At 48.9% G+C, this 18355-nt stretch overlaps 1 protein-coding gene across 2 annotated transcripts in view; it reads right to left on the bottom strand.

The window, feature by feature from the left end:
• FAF1 (Fas associated factor 1) overlaps positions 1–18355 on the bottom strand; it is a 154117-nt gene that overhangs the window by 46953 nt on the left and 88809 nt on the right. For both annotated transcript variants that reach the window (XM_082052281.1, XM_082052282.1), the window contains 4 exons: positions 8194–8289; positions 6430–6556; positions 5498–5561; positions 4531–4612 (listed from right to left, as the gene is read on the bottom strand). In XM_082052281.1, the coding sequence (XP_081908407.1) occupies positions 4531–4612; positions 5498–5561; positions 6430–6556; positions 8194–8289 (369 nt within the window). The remainder of the gene's footprint in view (positions 1–4530; positions 4613–5497; positions 5562–6429; positions 6557–8193; positions 8290–18355) is intronic.

Genomic DNA, 18355 nt, shown 5'->3' with positions numbered 1-18355 from the left:
AAAAGAGACCCATACCCAGGACCAGCCCTTCAGGTACAAAAGGTGACGCAGAATAAAGGGTGTGCAGGCACACAATGAGACTACTAAGCTGGTATGTTGTAGTACAAATTTCTAAGCAATAATTACCCTTAAGTTCAGAATTAATTTAAGAATTGAAGCACCGAACAGTTAACACACATCAGACAACGCTGGAAAGAAAATGTAGTTGACTAACATCGGACTTAACAGGAATTTATGTCCTGACGTCTACCACAGGGCAGCTGATTTGCTCTTCCCAGGCCCCTGGACCGACACATCCATACCAGCTCTACCCGTCCCCTACCAGACCGCGCCAGCGGTGCTGGGGCTGCTCAGGTTCGGCCGGAGCTGCTGAGCAGCGCCCCGCACGGCCGCCCCGCGCTCACCAGCACCTGCGGGAGGACCCTCCGTCTGCCTCTGCCTGCAGAACGCTCTGGCCTGGATGTGTGTCTGACCCATGATCGCGTGCTGCTACTCGCTGCTCTGGAGCGGGTGCCTTTTTCACCTATACGGCAAACTTACATTTTGCAGAACGCCTTGTTCACTGGACTTGGGAAGGTACTTCAACATAGCGGTCACGGGAAGAACGAGATGACACAGACTAACGCCAAAGCGTCCTGTTTGGGTTCAGAACCACCTCTGTCCCGCAGGCAGCAGCCGCATGAGGTGCCGTCTACACTCAAATTTCTGTTCCAAGACGAGACTGCAGAGCGGTCAGCGTTGTTTCTATAGAGCACTCCGACAAAATCTTTTCTTTGTATCCTCGGGGAATCTTTTTTTCTGTATTAAGTTCAGCATGAAGTTAATTAGCTGAAACAATAATGAGGGGCAGTTTTCTGTTTGACAGATAAAAACGATCCTACAGAATGCCCTGTATGAAAGAATATTCTGCTATCACCAGAAAAAACCCTCCAAAGCTTTTATTTGAACATGGCAAATCACGGGAGGAACGCTCCTCTAGGCAACCAAGAAATAAAGCACCAATACATGAGAGGGATGGTGCTGCCGCTAAATTGAACCTGAAAGACAGAATTCAAGGAGGAGAAAAACATCATTCATTTTGAGCATGCAGGACTAGATATTGAGGTGACAATTCCAATCTGTGCTGAGAGAGATGTTTCACACATTTATTAAAAGCCAGTGGACAGCAGGGTTGAGAGAGGTACAGAAAGGTAAGAGCGCCTGTAAAGGTAAAGAGAATGTCTTGATTCTTCCCATAATAAAAGAGTAGCAACCACCAATAAAAATGAACAGGCCAACAAGCTCCAATAAAAGAAAATGCTTCAGTATTATCCAAGAAAATAGTCCAGTGAGATTCGAGATCTTGTGTTCACAACAATACCGCCCCGAGTTAGGACAAAACCGTTGATGTGTCAGAGCACAGGGCCCCCACAAACTGCTTTCAGCTGCCAAGAAACCTCCGCCAAACGCCTTGCTTAGAGCTGTCCCCTAGGAGAGTCCCTCCCTGCTTCTGGTGTAGGTATTTCTACTGGAATGTAGCTACCTGAGCAAGAGTAAGCTTGTTTCTCATAAACTAGTCTAACAGAAATGCTTGTTTCCAACTGGCATTATAAGCAGAAGTAGAATTTCATAAAAGAACAACTTGTTCATTTAATAACCCTCCGTCTCTCTTTCTCTCCCTGACCCAACTAAAAGCAGTTCACAATGAAGATGTTTTCCGGTGGTGTGTGTACAGCGGGGCTCGGACATGGACACACCTCGTCCTGAGCCGCAAGAGGCGCCGGCGGCTCCGCTGCCCAGTGCGCCGGTCGGTACGGGGAGCGCTGCATGGGCCGCTGCGTTTGGCGCAAGGACACACGGGCTCCAGAGCAGAGCTCTGCCTGACCTCACTCCAGCTCTCCCACCTACAACTGGCACTATCCTGGCAGCAGCTGCTCTAAAAGAGAAAGATACCCATCATATATGTTAATCTTCACTATCTAAAGACTGGAAATGAAAACCAACCATAATAAGAGCTAAACAAAACACGGGTAACAGACCCATTTCTAAATATTTTTATAAGGTACTTCTTTCTCTGCTAGCATTTTCCTTAAGCAACTATGAATTACCACCCTTTCCAACACAAGAAAACGAAAACCACCAAGATTTCACAGAACAAAGTCTATTTCCTTTAAAAGAATCCTAACCCCTAATCTGTGTTCAAAACACTTCTGACACAAGTTCACTTTCTTAAAATAACCCCAACTAAAATACTGCTGCAAAAGGCGTCAGGTTGATGTATACTGGGATATTTTGAGGGAAGAATCATGCAGCACACAGACTAAAGCTGTGGGTGGGGTCTCGCCAGACCCGAAGGGCCGAGCGGAGCCGCCGGCGCTGGAGCCGCCGGCGCTGGAGCCGCCGCGGAGGCCCAGGCCCGCGCTCGCTGCACTCTGCAGCTCAGCCCGAGCCCTTCATGGGATGGACTGAGCGTGGCATCGTGAGAAACACTCTATCCAATGTAGTGTTTTACTTAGTGATTAACTATATACCGGCTGATGAAGCTGCCCAAATCCTTGGTAATCCCACCACTCCAATCAACATTTAATGAGTATATAAGTTCAAAAAGCCTAGCGGAGGATTTAAACCTTCAATCTTGTTTTTATTTACTCTTGGAACTCAATTTCTCACTTCAAGTGAAGAATGCTGCTGCCTGAAGCTCATCTGTTGCCCTGGTAAAATTAAGTGCCCTCCACAGTATACATTAGAAGACACGACATGGGGGTTGCAATTTCTCCTAAGCCTTTTTTCTTATACTGATATACTTATTGAATTATTTTATGAAACGCAATTGTTGAAATATAGGATAACGTATCCCTTTTCTCAATGCGAATTCCAGGAGGCGGTACTGAAAATACTTGTTTGTAACAGGAAAAATACAGTCAAACAAATGGTATATATACATTTTCATAGCTTTGTTTTAGATCAGAATGTTATAATAAAATACTGTTGTTCCACAGGGTAGCTGGGAGAAGGGCTTCCAACAGCTCAGGCAATAGTGGAGAAAAAAATAAGCCACAAAACCAATGCTTTCCTAAGTCCATCACTTTATCCCGACGAGGATCGGCTCTGACTGCGCCACAAACCAGCAGCAATGCAGGGAGACGTGAACTCCAGATGTGCTGTGTCCGTAGTGTATGACGCACCCGGAGCACTAAACCCAGATAACGGTACCACATTAACACCCGATTCACAGGTACAAAAGAGTATCTGTGGAAGCCCCTGAGGGGCTCTCGTCCACTGTTACACTGATGCGCTGTCGGCATTTCCGATGAAATTACACAAAGGGAACCTCCTGATACAAACATTTTTCTTGTTGAATTAATAATTCAATTTGTTTTAAACATGGTCCAAGTTCCAACTTTAGTGAGTCACTATGAATTAATACTTTGCCACTGATTGTTCTGTATCCATTTATATTCTGAATCTGCACAAATACATGAAAATATTCACTAAACTTGAAAGTGAGAAAAGCTGTGTGCGTGTTAAACACGTGTAAACTGCAGCGGCACTGCGGATGCACAGCACCGCTCGCTCACCGAACAGCCCCACAGCACAGCTGCTGCGTCCCCGTGAGCGCCCACGGGAGCCAGAGCACTCTTCCTTTAAAATTAAATATCTATCGAGACAACAAACAGTAAATTTAAACAGCAGGAGTTTCTTGTTTGTGTTTCAGCTTTATCTGTGCTTAATTACGCTGGGGTTTGGGTTTCTCCTCAGTGAATTCAAGTCACCAAAACTTAAATAAACGATCCCCGTTCTAGTTTTATTAAAATACTGATTTTAAAACTGCATGGAATAACAGAAACTTGAGACGTCTGGTTGGATGTGCAGAAAGCTAAATAACCAAACCTCAGTGCTGGAATTTCCTCGCAGATAAAGGCTGTACCAAGGAAAAATGCGCCCTGTACTGCAGAGACCTTTCAATTCGGATTTACAATTTCATCAGCCGTCCTTCAAAGCAGCCACCGTGTGCAATGCCGAGGAGAGGAGAGAGGGGAGAGGGGAGAGGGGAGAGGGGAGAGGGGAGAGGGGAGAGGGGAGAGGGGAGAGGGGAGAGGGGAGAGGGGAGAGGGGAGAGGGGAGAGGGGAGAGGGGAGAGGGGAGAGGGGAGAGGGGAGAGGGGAGAGGGGAGAGGGGAGAGGGGAGAGGGGAGAGGGGAGAGGGGAGAGAGGAGAGAGGAGAGAGGAGAGAAGAGGAGAGAGGAGAGGGGAGAGGGGAGAGGGGAGAGAGGAGAGAGGAGAGAGGAGAGAGGAGAGAGGAGAGGAGAAGCAGCTCTGATGACTCCAGTCAAAATGCAGCCCGAGTGGTCAGAAAGCCCAACTTACCCACCGTTGTTTCAACAACCACGGTGAGGACCTTAGCCAGCAGCCCAATGGCTACAGCTCTTCACCAACAGTAAAACCAAGGTAACTCCAAGACGTAGCTTACCTGACCTTTTTTAAACTGAAGATGAAACATGAACAGTGATTTCCATCCCCCCTAGATTAGATAATTTTAATACACACTTACATCTCTAGCTTTCCCATAGAAGGCTTCTTGAAAAGCAGCCTCTAGCGATCCAATAAAATAAACAGGATGGCAGTCACCATATCTGTTTGAGATAAAACTTGCAATTAATTAAAAATGACATGGATAAGTAATTAATATATTCTGTGAAAATAACGTATTGGCTAAACTTTTAGAAAGATTAAGTGCTACACCTCTCCACATTTCCCTTCTGTCCTTCAAGGCCACCTGTTCCCCAGTGTTCAAAAGCTTAAAGTAACTTACTACTACCTTAACAAATTTTAACATAAAAACTTTGTTTACATACATAGACACCTCAAGTTCTATATCATTTTTCAGTCATAACTTATTTCCTCTCTTTATTATACTCTTAACAGTTAATTCAAGGCTGTTCTTGTATTACACATCCATGCATCTCACATCTATAAATGAACATCTCATCACAGAGCAGGGAATACAGCAGGTACAACCTTTGCACTACGTTAGTTTGCAGCTCCCACCCATTCGATGAAACATGGCAACTGTTTAACAACGCATGATTTGGCAGCGTGAAGTTAAAACCCAGCATTTCTATACTTTGTGAAAGTCGAGATTTATCCAACCACTTCATCAGTGTGAAACTCACACTGCAACTCTCTATATTTTTCAGCATAAGCTTCAGCTTTTCTGTTCCTGTAGATCAAATTAAAATTACTATACATAATCAGAATCCTTACCATCCTTCTGGACCCTTACAAAATTAAATAATGATATTAATTAGTGGCAAGAATCTGTCACTCTAACTTGGACTGAGAAATACTTTATTTTCGAAAGAGTTTAAAAACGTTTAGCTGAAATAAATCAGATTAGGATGCCCAAATATGCCATGATCCGTAAGAACACATGTACGTTGGGTTTCTTTTTGTTCTCATTACTCACTACATTGGACTCAGTTTGTGACAAGAGGCGCGCAGCTAACGGCTCAGCTTACCTCGAAGAAAACTCGGCTGTAAATTGTAATAAGGCATCTCCTTCATTTTCAGCATTTTCTGGCACTTCAAAAAATGAAAATTAGAAATTAAATGCAACCTATGGAAACAGATTTTCACATGCAAACTCACTTTGCTTCATGGATCCTTTACGTGGACAGCTTGGTGAAGTGCTTACCAAGAGACCACATCCATTTCACGGCAGACTATCGACTAGGAGCCTCCAGAGAGACGGGACATTTCCAGGCCCGTTCTCATGGGTGCATTCAAGCTTTCCAAACAGTAAAGGCATCCCGTCCGTACAATGTGATCTGTCACTTGTTCAGAGTCAACGCTCTGCACTTACTTAGTATATTAAAACACAAGGATTGCTTTGAAAGGTCACTCACTATATTGCTACTTACTTTTCTTTCTCCTTGTTTTTTTTTAAACTTCCTATACATAATGATAAAAAAGTTTTCCATATTATTACATGTATTTGCTTCTAGACAGTAACACTAATGCAAGCTTGAAGTAAATAGAGAGTATACAAGAGCTGCATGTAGGAGGTACCTGACTGCTCCTGCTCAACCTTTTTCAAAATTCAAGTGCAAATAATCACCGAGAAACTTGTTTAATAAATGACTAAAAATATTGATCACCACACGACGCTGAAGCTGAAATCTGGAGAGTTTTCAACAGAGGAAAGCAGAAGTCTAGTTATCTACAGGAACGTTTGGTTAGAGATCGTAATTTCTCCGAGATGAACTATTATTGTTGAACTACAGTTGCTGGTTACGTTTGCAGTATCTTCAAGTGCCGCATCTGTCGGTCACGACACTCAACGGTTCTCGGATCGCACCAGCAGGTCCTTTCCCGCTCCACGTTCCGCAGACCCATCGCACTCCGCCCCCACTGCTGCTGACACTGAATTAACTGAATTAATTAATCTTACTCATTGGCGATTTCCTCAGGGCAGACGATGCTACTCCAAACATTTCTCCATCATCCACTCCAAACTCCGTAGCGTCTTCGAAGTCATCTCCATCACTGTCGCTGACCATGTGAACGTCGGTGCACTGCTGCATAGAAACAGAACCAAGATCTGCCATCAGCTCTATTGCAGACATCATCTTAGGCGAAACGTGAAATACACACATGCTGAAAAATATCTACACATTTCTAGAAAAAAACCTTTATACACTGCATCTTATTTTACTATTTTGTGCAACATTATCAGCTTGTTTTTACACATAGGATCTAATTGTTACCAGAAGTCTGGCTGGCAGACATATGTGACAAAACACGTAAGGAAATGGCTCAGTATAGCCATAGCTGAGCAAATCTTACCCAACTTCATGCTCTTTCCCATCTAACAGTACTAAAGCTGGTTTAACTGCACAAGAAGGAGGGAGAACAGCCACACGTGTATGAACACTTGTGGACACCCAGGTGCAACGCTGCACGCTGGGGCGCAGTCCCTGGAAAGGCATCTGATCCAGCGCATTGCGACCCCCGATACACAGATTTAGCACCTGCAGTCCCAACCTGGCACACCAGGGTTGAGTGACAGGGGATTCATGTGGCACACCAACACAAAGGGGAAAACTCGACACCTCTGTGCAGGAAGCCAAGGTCCCATCTGTGCCTCCAGCTTCCATCGTCCCGCCTTTCGGGTTTCTTGTCTTCTGAAACGCAGAACAGCTCAGAAAACCTTTGTTTCAGCTGTTCAGTGTTAACCTGTCTCTAAACCGAGTTCTTCTCATGAGCAACTGTTCCAGCTCCGCTGGACCTCGGCGTGACGGTGACAGGACACCGCAGAAAACTCACGGGAATCGCTGAACGCGCAACAACGCGTCTTAGGAACGTGGGATCTCAGCTCCAGCATGTAAGTGACCAACAGAGGAGCAAAGAGCTCCAGACCTGCTGGGTCTCTCCCTACAACAGCCACACATGAAGAACTTCACATAAAGAAAGTTTGCTGAATGAAAGAGCCATGAGAAAACTGTACAAGGTGGAAAACCTCATAACTTTGAAAGAATGAGGTAAAGAAGCAGTGACACAGTTATGCTGGCAGATCCCAGAGAAAACAAGTCAGGCTGCTACGTGGTTTGGGTAGGGCTAGACCAGCGGTGTGTCCCCATCCTCTAGTGGCTAAGGGCACCTCTCCAGGCGCGCACCCTGACCAGGCTCACGCCGCACCCGCCAGCTCAGCCGGGCTGGACAGACGGACGCGCATCCTTGCTGTGCAGAGAGACACACCTTGTGGGCTACAGCTGTCTGAATAAACGGCGAGAAAGGCGTGTGGAAAATGGGAAAATTATTATATTAAATGGATTTCGAGGAAGGACAGAGGCATTGGAAATTTTAACTCAGACTATTAATAGCTAGAAACAACAAAGTGAGAGATTACACCGTTTGCAAACATCTCTTTCTGCTAATACTGAAGATATGTTTCAGCCTTCTGTTTAATTTGAAGTATTTTTCAATGCTTAGTAAATTGTGGCTTGCTTAGTTTATTTCCCCCTTTTCCTTCAATAACTCATTTACCCAGTTCCTTACTCTGTCACAGCTGCACGTTACGGGAATTGTCAACCGATTCCTTTACGATGCAATCCTGCTGACGTCTTTGCCAACATAAAGGACGGTGACCATGGCAAAACGAGCTCTCCCTGCTTCTTTCCAGAGCACACTTTTAAAATAAAGATGGCGTTCTCACCTCCTCCGACTGTTCCCTTGTTTGTACAGGTGAAGATCTTCTTCCGACTGTAAGTCGATGGCAAGGAAAAGTCAGTCCCGCCACGGCGAGAGTCATCTGCAAACAAAGCAAGCACTGCTTAGTAAAGCCACGCTCTCGGTGAGGTTTCTAAGGGTGCTTTGAGGTTCAAACTGAAGACCGCACTGCAGACCAAATTAGTTATATAAACATAAAGAAGCCTGGAAAACGAAAACGATTCCTTATGTAAAAATATGCAAAGAAACAACAACGGAGTTTTACAGGTGTGTGTGCAGAGAGTATCAAACAAACTAAATGCAACTGCAAACTCTAAACTGCCTTCAATCGTTATGATCTCCTAAATCAGTACTGAAGTTCAAACCATTCTTTGTACACTGTAAGTTTTACAGTGATACGCCATGATGAAGGAAATGTAAATTTTTCTTTCCCAATCAATAAGCAAATGTTAAAGTGAAGATGATCGGTACTGATACAACTAATTAAAAGCAGTTAAGTCATCTTGAAAAAAGAAAATGATCTTGAAAGAACAATTTCTCTCTAGACACTATAACAGACACAATCACAGTGGCTACTTAAAAATACATTGTATTGACCTCTCGGTCATTATTGACGCCAAAGGCGCACACACGTTTCTGGTGTGAACGAGGACACGCAGAACCCAGCAGGGCTGTGGCGCCGCAGCGGGAGACCAGCCGTGCGCCAGGCAGGGCTGCAGCGCCGCAGCGGGAGACCAGCCGTGCGCCAGGCAGGGCTGCAGCGCCGCAGTGGGAGACCAGCCGTGCGCCAGGCAGGGCTGCAGCGCCGCAGTGGGAGACCAGCCGTGCGCCAGGCAGGGCTGCGGGGCTGCAGTGGGAGACCAGCCGTGCGCCAGGCAGGGCTGCAGCGCCGCAGCGGGAGACCAGCCGTGCGCCAGGCAGGGCTGCAGCGCCGCAGCGGGAGACCAGCCGTGCGCCAGGCAGGGCTGCGGGGCAGCGCTTCCCCGCGGCTGCGACCTGCACGGCTGCTCTGACACTGACCCAGAGCCAGCGCGCAGGAGCCGCCGTCACCGACAGACAGACCACTGCAGACACACGACAGGAACACCTGGAGATCTGAGCCCATATTGCACTTCAAAACGTGCTGATTGATACAAGTAAAAATGGGAACTGTCCGCTCTGCTCAGTCCAGAGCCGCCTGTGCACCCCGTGTCCCCAGCACCCCACGCTTGGCTCAGCATCAGCGCTGGCACAAGGGGGACGACCACGGGAGAACCCTCAGAAGCACTAAGCCCAGCCTGGATAACGCGGGGGCTTAACGGGCAACGTGAACGGCTCTTCCATAAACACAGCCCACTCACTTGGGCAGTGACAAAGTGCTGTATGCCGTACAATTCTTAGTGACATCGAGAGAGACAGCTCTGGCTGTATGTTTAAAATGTTGTTCCTAATGGTTCCTCCACAAGAAACACAGAGATTTCCTAGATCCTATCAAAATGATTACTATTTTTGTGTCCCTCTGGAACGTAGTATCTTTAGAGCACCACATGCAATCAATTCCGGATTTACAACGAATGTTCTGGGTATCGATATTAACGCTGGTGAAAACAGGCAATGCCTTTTTTCCCATAGTTGAGCGAGAGGGAAGAACGAAGCCCCCGGATTATCCGTCAGCGCTGGCGCTGGAGCTGGCGCTGGCGCTGCGGCGGAGCTCCGGCCGACCAACCCCCTCCACAACCCGTAACCGCAGCCACGCTGCTGCCCAGCGCCGGTCTGAGAACACTTCAGGCTTTGCTGTTATCATTGTACAACCAGGGCACTGCTTAACACGTAAGAGAAGATTATCTCCCGAAAAATATGCCCAAAGTTTTAATCCTTACGCTGTGAAGTCAAATTTTGGTAGAGATTATACAAACATATGGAAACCCAAGCCCATTTATTTTGCTCTGGAACCAATAGCAGTATGTGAGCAATATTCAGAGTATTATTAAAAGCCACTGTGAGTAAAAAGTTATCTAATGAGTTAAGAATCTAAATTCCTGCTAAGCTGAAGTAGTCCCTGAAACACAGCTGTTGTAGAGAGGTGAATTCCACCACAACCACCAGCTTCTCATCACCTTCAATGACGATTATTGCAGCATATATCAACTCCGAGATCTAACAGATTTCTAATCTCTGCCCACCGTTTAGTACTTCGGCCATAACTAGCTTGTCAGTATTAGCCAGCTACGATTACCTGTCGGAAGCAAAGATATTAACAAACGTGACAATGTCACCCCAAAATAACATCTATAAACCAGGGGTCCTCCGCTGAATAAGAGCTCGTTCTAGAAGCTGCACATTGGGCTGTAGTACACGTGGAGACTTACAATACACATATATCACACAAGAAATTCTTAATCAGAAATGAATGCTCTGTTGCCTACAGACTGAAACCTAATCCTGGTTTAAATACTCCATGTGACAGCCCTTTCACTGTGCTCAAATGTGAGTTGCTTCGCTTTTGCGTTTACTGATTTACTCACTGATACATGGCTAATGTATAAAGAAACAAACACGAGCAAGTACATTTCATAACAGGCCGTGCCCAGTGATCCAGAACAGCTGCAGACAGGGCCGCGGCAGAGGACTCCGGCGCCTCCACGGCGAACCTGCGCTGCCGCGGAGCTCCATCCGTTTCCCGTTGAAGCAATGACCACGGTAACTCCTGCCCTCGCCAGGTGAGAGAAGGGGCGAGGACAGGGCGGTCAGGAGGGAGCTTTACCCAGCACGTCGGTCTCCGTATTAAACTTACTGTTGCCGTTTGTCATTGCACAAGCTAATTCCCCAAGTGTGATAGATGTCAGTGACACCACGGATGTCTGCATGTATGTGTTCTCTTGTAGCTCGGGAAAAATCTGCTCCTTTTTGAAGTTTGAAAAGGAACAAAGGTTTGAGAAGGAACATTTCTGTCCCAGCTCTTCTACTGCACTCTGCAGGTACAGGGCACCACGAGCTGAGGTTGGATACAAGGCCTGTTAGGGATCAAGCGCTGTCATAGCCCAAGTGCAGCAAGAGCCCCAGGGTAGCAAACAAGACAGAACAACTGATGGGTTTTCTCCGTCTGGTCTGAGTAGCATGGCTCCTGCCTCTCCGCATCATCACCTACCCTTGTATGATTACACATTAAACAATCTACCTTGTTTGCAGTGTACAATCTCACAAACTCAAAGCGATCTGTGATTTAAGAACTCGTGCATGTTCATGTTTAAAAGCAATGTTTAAAACTTGGGGAGATTCAATGTCTTCTGTGAATTAATGGTTACCTTGTGCTTTGCTCTTTTCTCAAAGCTAGCGAGTATCCTGTTGTTAGTCAAATTACTGCTATCCGTACAGAAATACATCAGATCTATAAAACAAGTGTTACCACAGCAAGGACAATCAAGTACCCCACTGTAAAATGAAGGAACATCCCAATTTAACAACCAAGACTATTAAATGCTTTTTTTCCAAATTTACTGAAACACGGGCTTTTTTTGTTCTATGAAACTGATGACGGGACTTTGAGAGATTTCCTGTACAGACTGAGGGGCTCTCTCCAGTCTACACTGGTCATCACTTCTAGTCAAGCTTATTACATAATTAAAAAAACCCCAATCAACCAACTACTCATCTCCTGCTCATCTACCAGCACGTAAACCCGCATCCCTCCTTGAGCAACAACAGAAAGTAGATGTAATTCTACATTAGTCACTTTGTCTTGTGACACCAAGTAGCATTAGCTGGGAAAAACAGTTCAAGTGTGCTCCAGGTTTGTTTGTTTTATTAAACTATTGTACAAATACTAAAATGAACAGAAGAGTTTTATAAACTTGACAGCCCTTGAAATTAACTTCCTCTGGAAAATAACTTCATCTTCATTATGCAAAAAAATAAAGATCTTGACAGGTATTCAGTGTTTCATTTTAAACACTAACGGGCTGAAAAGCTCTCTGGGCGGAGTGCGTTCAGGTTATACACAGCACTGCTATTCCAGCTCCTCACAAAGTGCTGTGAGATAATTGCTGCTGACAGCTTTATTCAAGGTTCATTTCACTCCTCCTCCTCCTCTCCTCTGCTGAGCTGAGCGGGCCCATGGGAAGATCCACCCCGCACACCTGCGCGGGTTCCTCACGTTACCGAGCCCAGTCCCACACGTCACTTCACATTAGCGCTGCGACAGTGACTCATCGCAGCTGTACCGTGGAGAAGTGTCTACGCAGCCACCAGAGCAGCGTCGGAGCGCGTCACCCAACCTGTCAGCACAGCGGCAGGACACCCATCCCAGCGGTGCTCCCATGGCAGGTCTTTGAACTATGATGAAGATGAAAAGCACAAAGGAATGTTGGAGTTCGAACACAGAGCCCCAAAGGTAAAAAGGGTCTGACGTGAAAAAAGTGCCTTAAATATTAACAAATCCAAAAACTGTTGATAAAATCTTTAGATTTGGATTAGGAGATTGCTTTGCTGAGTTCTCCAAAACTCTTCTGCGGTTTATTCTAAAAGGTGGCATATTACACATACGTATCTTATTCCTTCTGCTGCAGTACAGAGGGAGATCTTCACATGACGCGTGAAGCAGCAGCAGCGTGAAGATGCTCCGGAACCGGCGCGTGGAGAAACAGCACCCAGGGCAGGGACGAGGCGGGAGAGCCCAGGGCACCGCCAACCGGCACCCACGATACCGCCATACAGCCTCACAAACACCGTGAGGGGCGCTGGGCCGCAGCACAACCGCCATACAGCCTCACAAACACCGTGAGGGCTGCTGGGCCGCAGCACAACCGCCATACAGCCTCACAAACACCGTGAGGGGTGCTGGGCCGCAGCACAACCGCCATACAGCCTCACAAACACCGTGAGGGCTGCTGGGCCGCAGCACAACCGCCATACAGCCTCACAAACACCGTGAGGGGTGCTCGGCCACAGCACAACCGCCATACAGCCTCACAAACACCGTGAGGGCTGCTGGGCCGCAGCACAACCGCCATACAGCCTCACAAACACCGTGAGGGGTGCTGGGCCACAGCACAACCGCCATACAGCCTCACAAACACCGTGAGGGCTTCTGGGCCACAGCACAACTGCGATACAGCCTCACAAACACCGTGAGGGGTGCTGGGCCACAGCACAACCGCCATACAGCCTCACAAACACCGTGAGGGGTGCTGGGCCGCAGCACAACCGCCATACAGCCTCACAAACACCGTGAGGGGCGCTGGGCCGCAGCACAACCGCCATACAGCCTCACAAACACCGTGAGGGGCGCTGGGCCGCAGCACAACCGCCATACAGCCTCACAAACACCGTGAGGGGCGCTGGGCCGCAGCACAACCGCCATACAGCCCCAGAGAACACAGCCGCAGCTCCTGTCCCGGCCGAGGAAGGGCCGCGCGTGGCTCCGGACGCGGGGACCGCACGGGCCGGCTCTCGCTCGGGCTGCGTTCGTCACAGCCGCGTTCCCGTCAATCTACCGCTCTTGGTTGCCGGTGAATGAAAGAGAAAACGATCCTGGTCTGGATTAGTTCTCATTTGGTCAAGCCTAGTTAGGCAAGTTAGGAATTACAGCAGGATATTGTAGTACTTCGTGCTGCTTCAAACCGCAAATATATTTAAAGGAAACAAAAAGCAAGTAATATTTTCTTGTACAACAGATTCTAATAAGAAAGAAATATCTCTCAGAGACTGAAATAAATACCCGTGATCACTTACAGAGCTCATTCTTCTTCTCGGACAAAAACTGTAAATATTAAAAAGGACAAAAAATCTGCCAAGCCATTTGCAGCTATTTGAAACACAGGGTAACAGAATTAAATCAACGCTGAAAGCCCTGGAACACAGTTAAGTATAGACCATGAGGCTAATTGTGGATCTCGAGTTAATTACTTTGCGCTGATACGTTTTCTCAATGGTCTTTCAGATGGGTTTTTCTTGCCCACGGCGGTTGAGCCGCTGGCTCCAATCCGGCCATTCACGGCGCGCCCTGCCCGGCCCGCGCTCCGTGCACAGAAAGCGGCGCTTTCACGGCGCGCTGACGTTACCGCGCGCTCACAAAGCAACAGTAAAGGAGCTTCGTGTTTGTCACAACGTGCGCCCTTTAATTTAGTAACTGCTTTATACTGATATGCAAATAATGACACATTTCCCAAATTTCCAGTTCCTCAGCAAGGCTTTCGCTAATTACTTAGTGGTTAAAACTTGTGCATGTAAATTGGTTAAGTGGGCTTATTAATAAGTACACCTGTGTGATATCATCTATAAAGCTTATGTGCCCGGGAACTGGTCATAACTCAGTGTACGTTCCTGACGATAAACATTCCCGTCCCCAAAGCCGCTGTGTGCGACTGCCGAGGCCGCGCACAGAGCCCTGCGACGCACACCCCCGCCCAGGCTGCAGACGCTGCTCCGGGGACAACAGACACCAGGAGCCAAAGCGTCCGCCCGTCCCATGCTGCCAAATGAGGGCCAAGGCACACAAAAGATCTACAGGAAAAAGGCCGAGAATCCCTCTGGTGCCCAAAACCCCGGGAAAGCACCAGCATGAACACATCCAGCATCACACGCTCTGCGGTCCCGTTATGCTATTTCGTGACAATGCTCGCTTACTTCTGATATTCTAATGGCAACCACGAAGAGTTCAGCTGCACTTAACATGGATTTAGACTCAACAGCCACAAAAGCAATAAACAGAGTTAACCTATTTTCCTATCCTTCCTTTCCTCAAAATTCTTCACAGCGTAAGGGCTGAAAAGTAACACCATCCTGTTCCATTTGCTGGCTTCTGTGCTGAGACAGCGCATTGGGTTTCTGATATTCTTCAAGTAACTACGTAATTGCCATAGAAGATGGCACAATAGTATTGTTTGTCTGATCACACATCACCTAATTTTTGCTGTTCAGACGATACACAAAACTGTTAAACAGATCTTTAAGGTAAGAAACAACTGAAAGTGAGATAACAAGCAACAGCACAAACCAACAACCAACCAACCAACCAGTTTGACTCAACCAGATCACGTATTGCCCACAGATATTCACAGACACATCTTGGGAACTGCTTTGCATTCACAGACAGCATCAGCCAGCGTTGGCACGTTCCTGGTCCACGGTGGGATGCCATTTACTTCCCGCACCGTGCGATGCTTGGCTGGCAAACAGAGGAGCGCGCGGGGCTGCTCCCAGCGCTGGGTGGCTCCTCGGCAGAGCCCGACAGCTGTGCTCAGCACCGCTCCAGCCAACGGCTCAGACCCCGCGGCTCGGCGCTGCCCCGTCCTCCCGGCTCCCACGCCCCCAGGAACCGGGCTTTGCAGCGCTAGCTTCCCGAAAACAGCTGGTACCGACTTCTAACAACGAGCTGCTCAAAAGGATCATTGCTGCCTGTTTACCCTGTTTCCTTTACCTGGAATTTATGAAAAGGCCTTTAACTCTTTGCATCGGCAGAATTAAAAGCACTGAGTGCATACCCTTCTCAATTAAAGGAAAAAGTTCAAAACTGGAAATAATAAATCATATCAATACAAATCAATACTTCAGCAGTCATCAATGGTAAATGGTTGTGCTGGGGCAGGGGCAGTTACAATTAAAAATGCATTCATGTAATTCACTTCCTACGACCACATATTGAATGTGCTTGTTTGATGTATAATGGTTTCAAGTGTGACAAGCGAAAGAACAATAACACAACTAATAAAAATTACGCATTTATAAAGGGTCTTTCTAGTCAGAGACCTCTAAGAAGGAGCCAAACTAAAGCATTCCCAGTATTTCAGACTGGATTTTCTCAGCCATGCAGCTGAAGTTACTTTTCTTTGACTCTTACAAGAGTTCATCACTAAGCCTCAGGGCTCCTCAGGGCAGCGGGAACGCCCGAGCCGCGTGGTGAGCGTGGCACCGACCGTCCCGGAACGCCCGAGCCGCGTGGTGAGCGTGGCACCGACTGTCCCAGAACGCCCGAGCCGCGCGGTGAGCGTGGCACCGACTGTCCCGGAACGCCCGAGCCGCGTGGTGAGCGTGGCACCGACTGTCCCGGAACGCCCGAGCCGCGTGGTGAGCGTGGCACCGACTGTCCCGGAACGCCCGAGCCGCGCGGTGAGTGTGGCACCGACTGTCCCGGAACGCCCGAGCCGCGTGGTGAGCGTGGCACCGACTGTCCCGGAACGCCCGAGCCGCGCGGTGAGCGTGGCACCGACTGTCCCGGAACGCCCGAGCCGCGCGGTGAGCGTGGCACCGACTGTCCCGGAACGCCCGAGCCGCGTGGTGAGCGTGGTACCGACTGTCCCGGAACGCCCGAGCCGCGTGGTGAGTGTGGCACCGACTGTCCCGGAACGCCCGAGCCGTGTGGTGAGCGTGGCACCGACTGTCCCGGAACGCCCGAGCCGCGCGGTGAGTGTGGCACCGACTGTCCCGGAACGCCCGCAGCTGCCGACCTGCCTCTGTCTGCGCTCGGCCGCGGGGCAGCGGCTGCGCTTAGAGACGGAGTCCAGTCTCGCCACTACAACAGAGCTCTGCTCTCGTCTGGTGGAGGAATTATCCATCTACAATACATTTATCAACTAACGTTTTCTTGGTTTCACATTTTACCAATAGTTTATCGAACTTTAATAAAAAATACCCATCAGAGGAGCAGATTAGCTCTACTCTAAGCGTTTTAAAAGTTAGCTATGGACTAACTTAACATTATTTAAATACCACTTTTGTTAAAGGAAGCATTTGACACTACTATATCAGGCTCTACGCACTAGAACAAACCCCAAGTGAAGTTCTAGCAACAGCAAACATTCTCACTCATGTAAAACAGAAGGGATGCTGTAATTATACACAGCTTTCTTCCACTATTACACAGCAACCCCACTTACCACACACTTACTTAAAGTGAAACTCTGTTTACAGAGTCCCCAACACTTCCAGTCTGCTGTAATGGATTTTCATAGGTCTTCCAGAGAAGCTCTGCTCTGCTCAGAGTGGAGCTCTGTTACAAAGGAAACAAGCACCGCTGCGACAGTCCTCCAGGAACAGTGCAACTACCACCTACCAAACAGGTGTCTGCTGGATTCCAGGGAGATTAGCGCTTCCTACTCTGCTCTCTGAGAGCAGAATAAAAGAGGAGCTGCTACTATTAAATGACTGAGGAGAAAAGAAGTCTCTGATAACTGCTGTCACTGGCTTCTCCCAGCAGGGCATGAAGTACATGTAGCCCTGCAAACATCTCGGCACTGAAATGAATATTTCAGTTTCTCCAAGGTTAGAGCTCCTAAATAAGAGCAGCCCTGTCACCTGAATCTGAAGCGTGTCTCTTTCTGCACTGAGCACTCCGGAGCCTCTGCCCCTGCTGCCTTGTGCCACCCTGCGTCCCCTGCGTGTGCCAAAGGTGCCGCCTTGTGCCACCCCGCGTCCCCTGCGCGTGCCAAAGGTGCCGCCTTGTGCCACCCCGCGTCCCCTGCGTGTGCCAAAGGTGCTGCCTTGTGCCACCCCGCGTCCCCTGCGTGTGCCAAAGGTGCCGCCTTGTGCCACCCCGCGTCCCCTGCATGTGCCAAAGGTGCCGCCTTGTGCCACCCCGCGTCCCCTGCGCGTGCCAAAGGTGCCGCCTTGTGCCACCCCGCGTCCCCTGCGCGTGCCAAAGGTGCCGCCTTGTGCCACCCCGCGTCCCCTGCGTGTGCCAAAGGTGCCGCCTTGTGCCACCCCGCGTCCCCTGCGTGTGCCAAAGGTGCCGCCTTGTGCCACCCCGCGTCCCCTGCGTGTGCCAAAGGTGCCGCCTTGCGCCACCCCGCGTCCCCTGCATGTGCCAAAGGTGCCGCCTTGTGCCACCCCGGGTCCCCTGCGCGTGCCAAAGGTGCTGCCTTGTGCCACCCCGCGTCCCCTGCGCGTGCCAAAGGGTGCCGAAGGGTGCCACCCCGCGTCCCCTGCGCGTGCCAAAGGGTGCCACCCCGCGTCCCCTGCGCGTGCCAAAGGGTGCCGAAGGGTGCCACCCCGCGTCCCCTGTGCGTGCCAAAGGTGCCGCCTTGTGCCACCCTGCGTCCCCTGTGCGTGCCAAAGGTGCCGCCTTGTGCCACCCCGCGTCCCCTGCGCGTGCCAAAGGTGCCGCCTTGTGCCACCCCGCGTCCCCTGTGCGTGCCAAAGGTGCCGCCTTGTGCCACCCCGCGTCCCCTGTGTGT

Source organism: Streptopelia decaocto (genome assembly GCF_964273445.1).
Source record: "Streptopelia decaocto genome assembly, chromosome: 5".
Taxonomy (NCBI): domain Eukaryota; kingdom Metazoa; phylum Chordata; class Aves; order Columbiformes; family Columbidae; genus Streptopelia; species Streptopelia decaocto.
The sequence above is the reverse complement of the archived record's forward strand: the minus strand, read 5'-3'. Positions and strand labels throughout refer to the sequence as shown.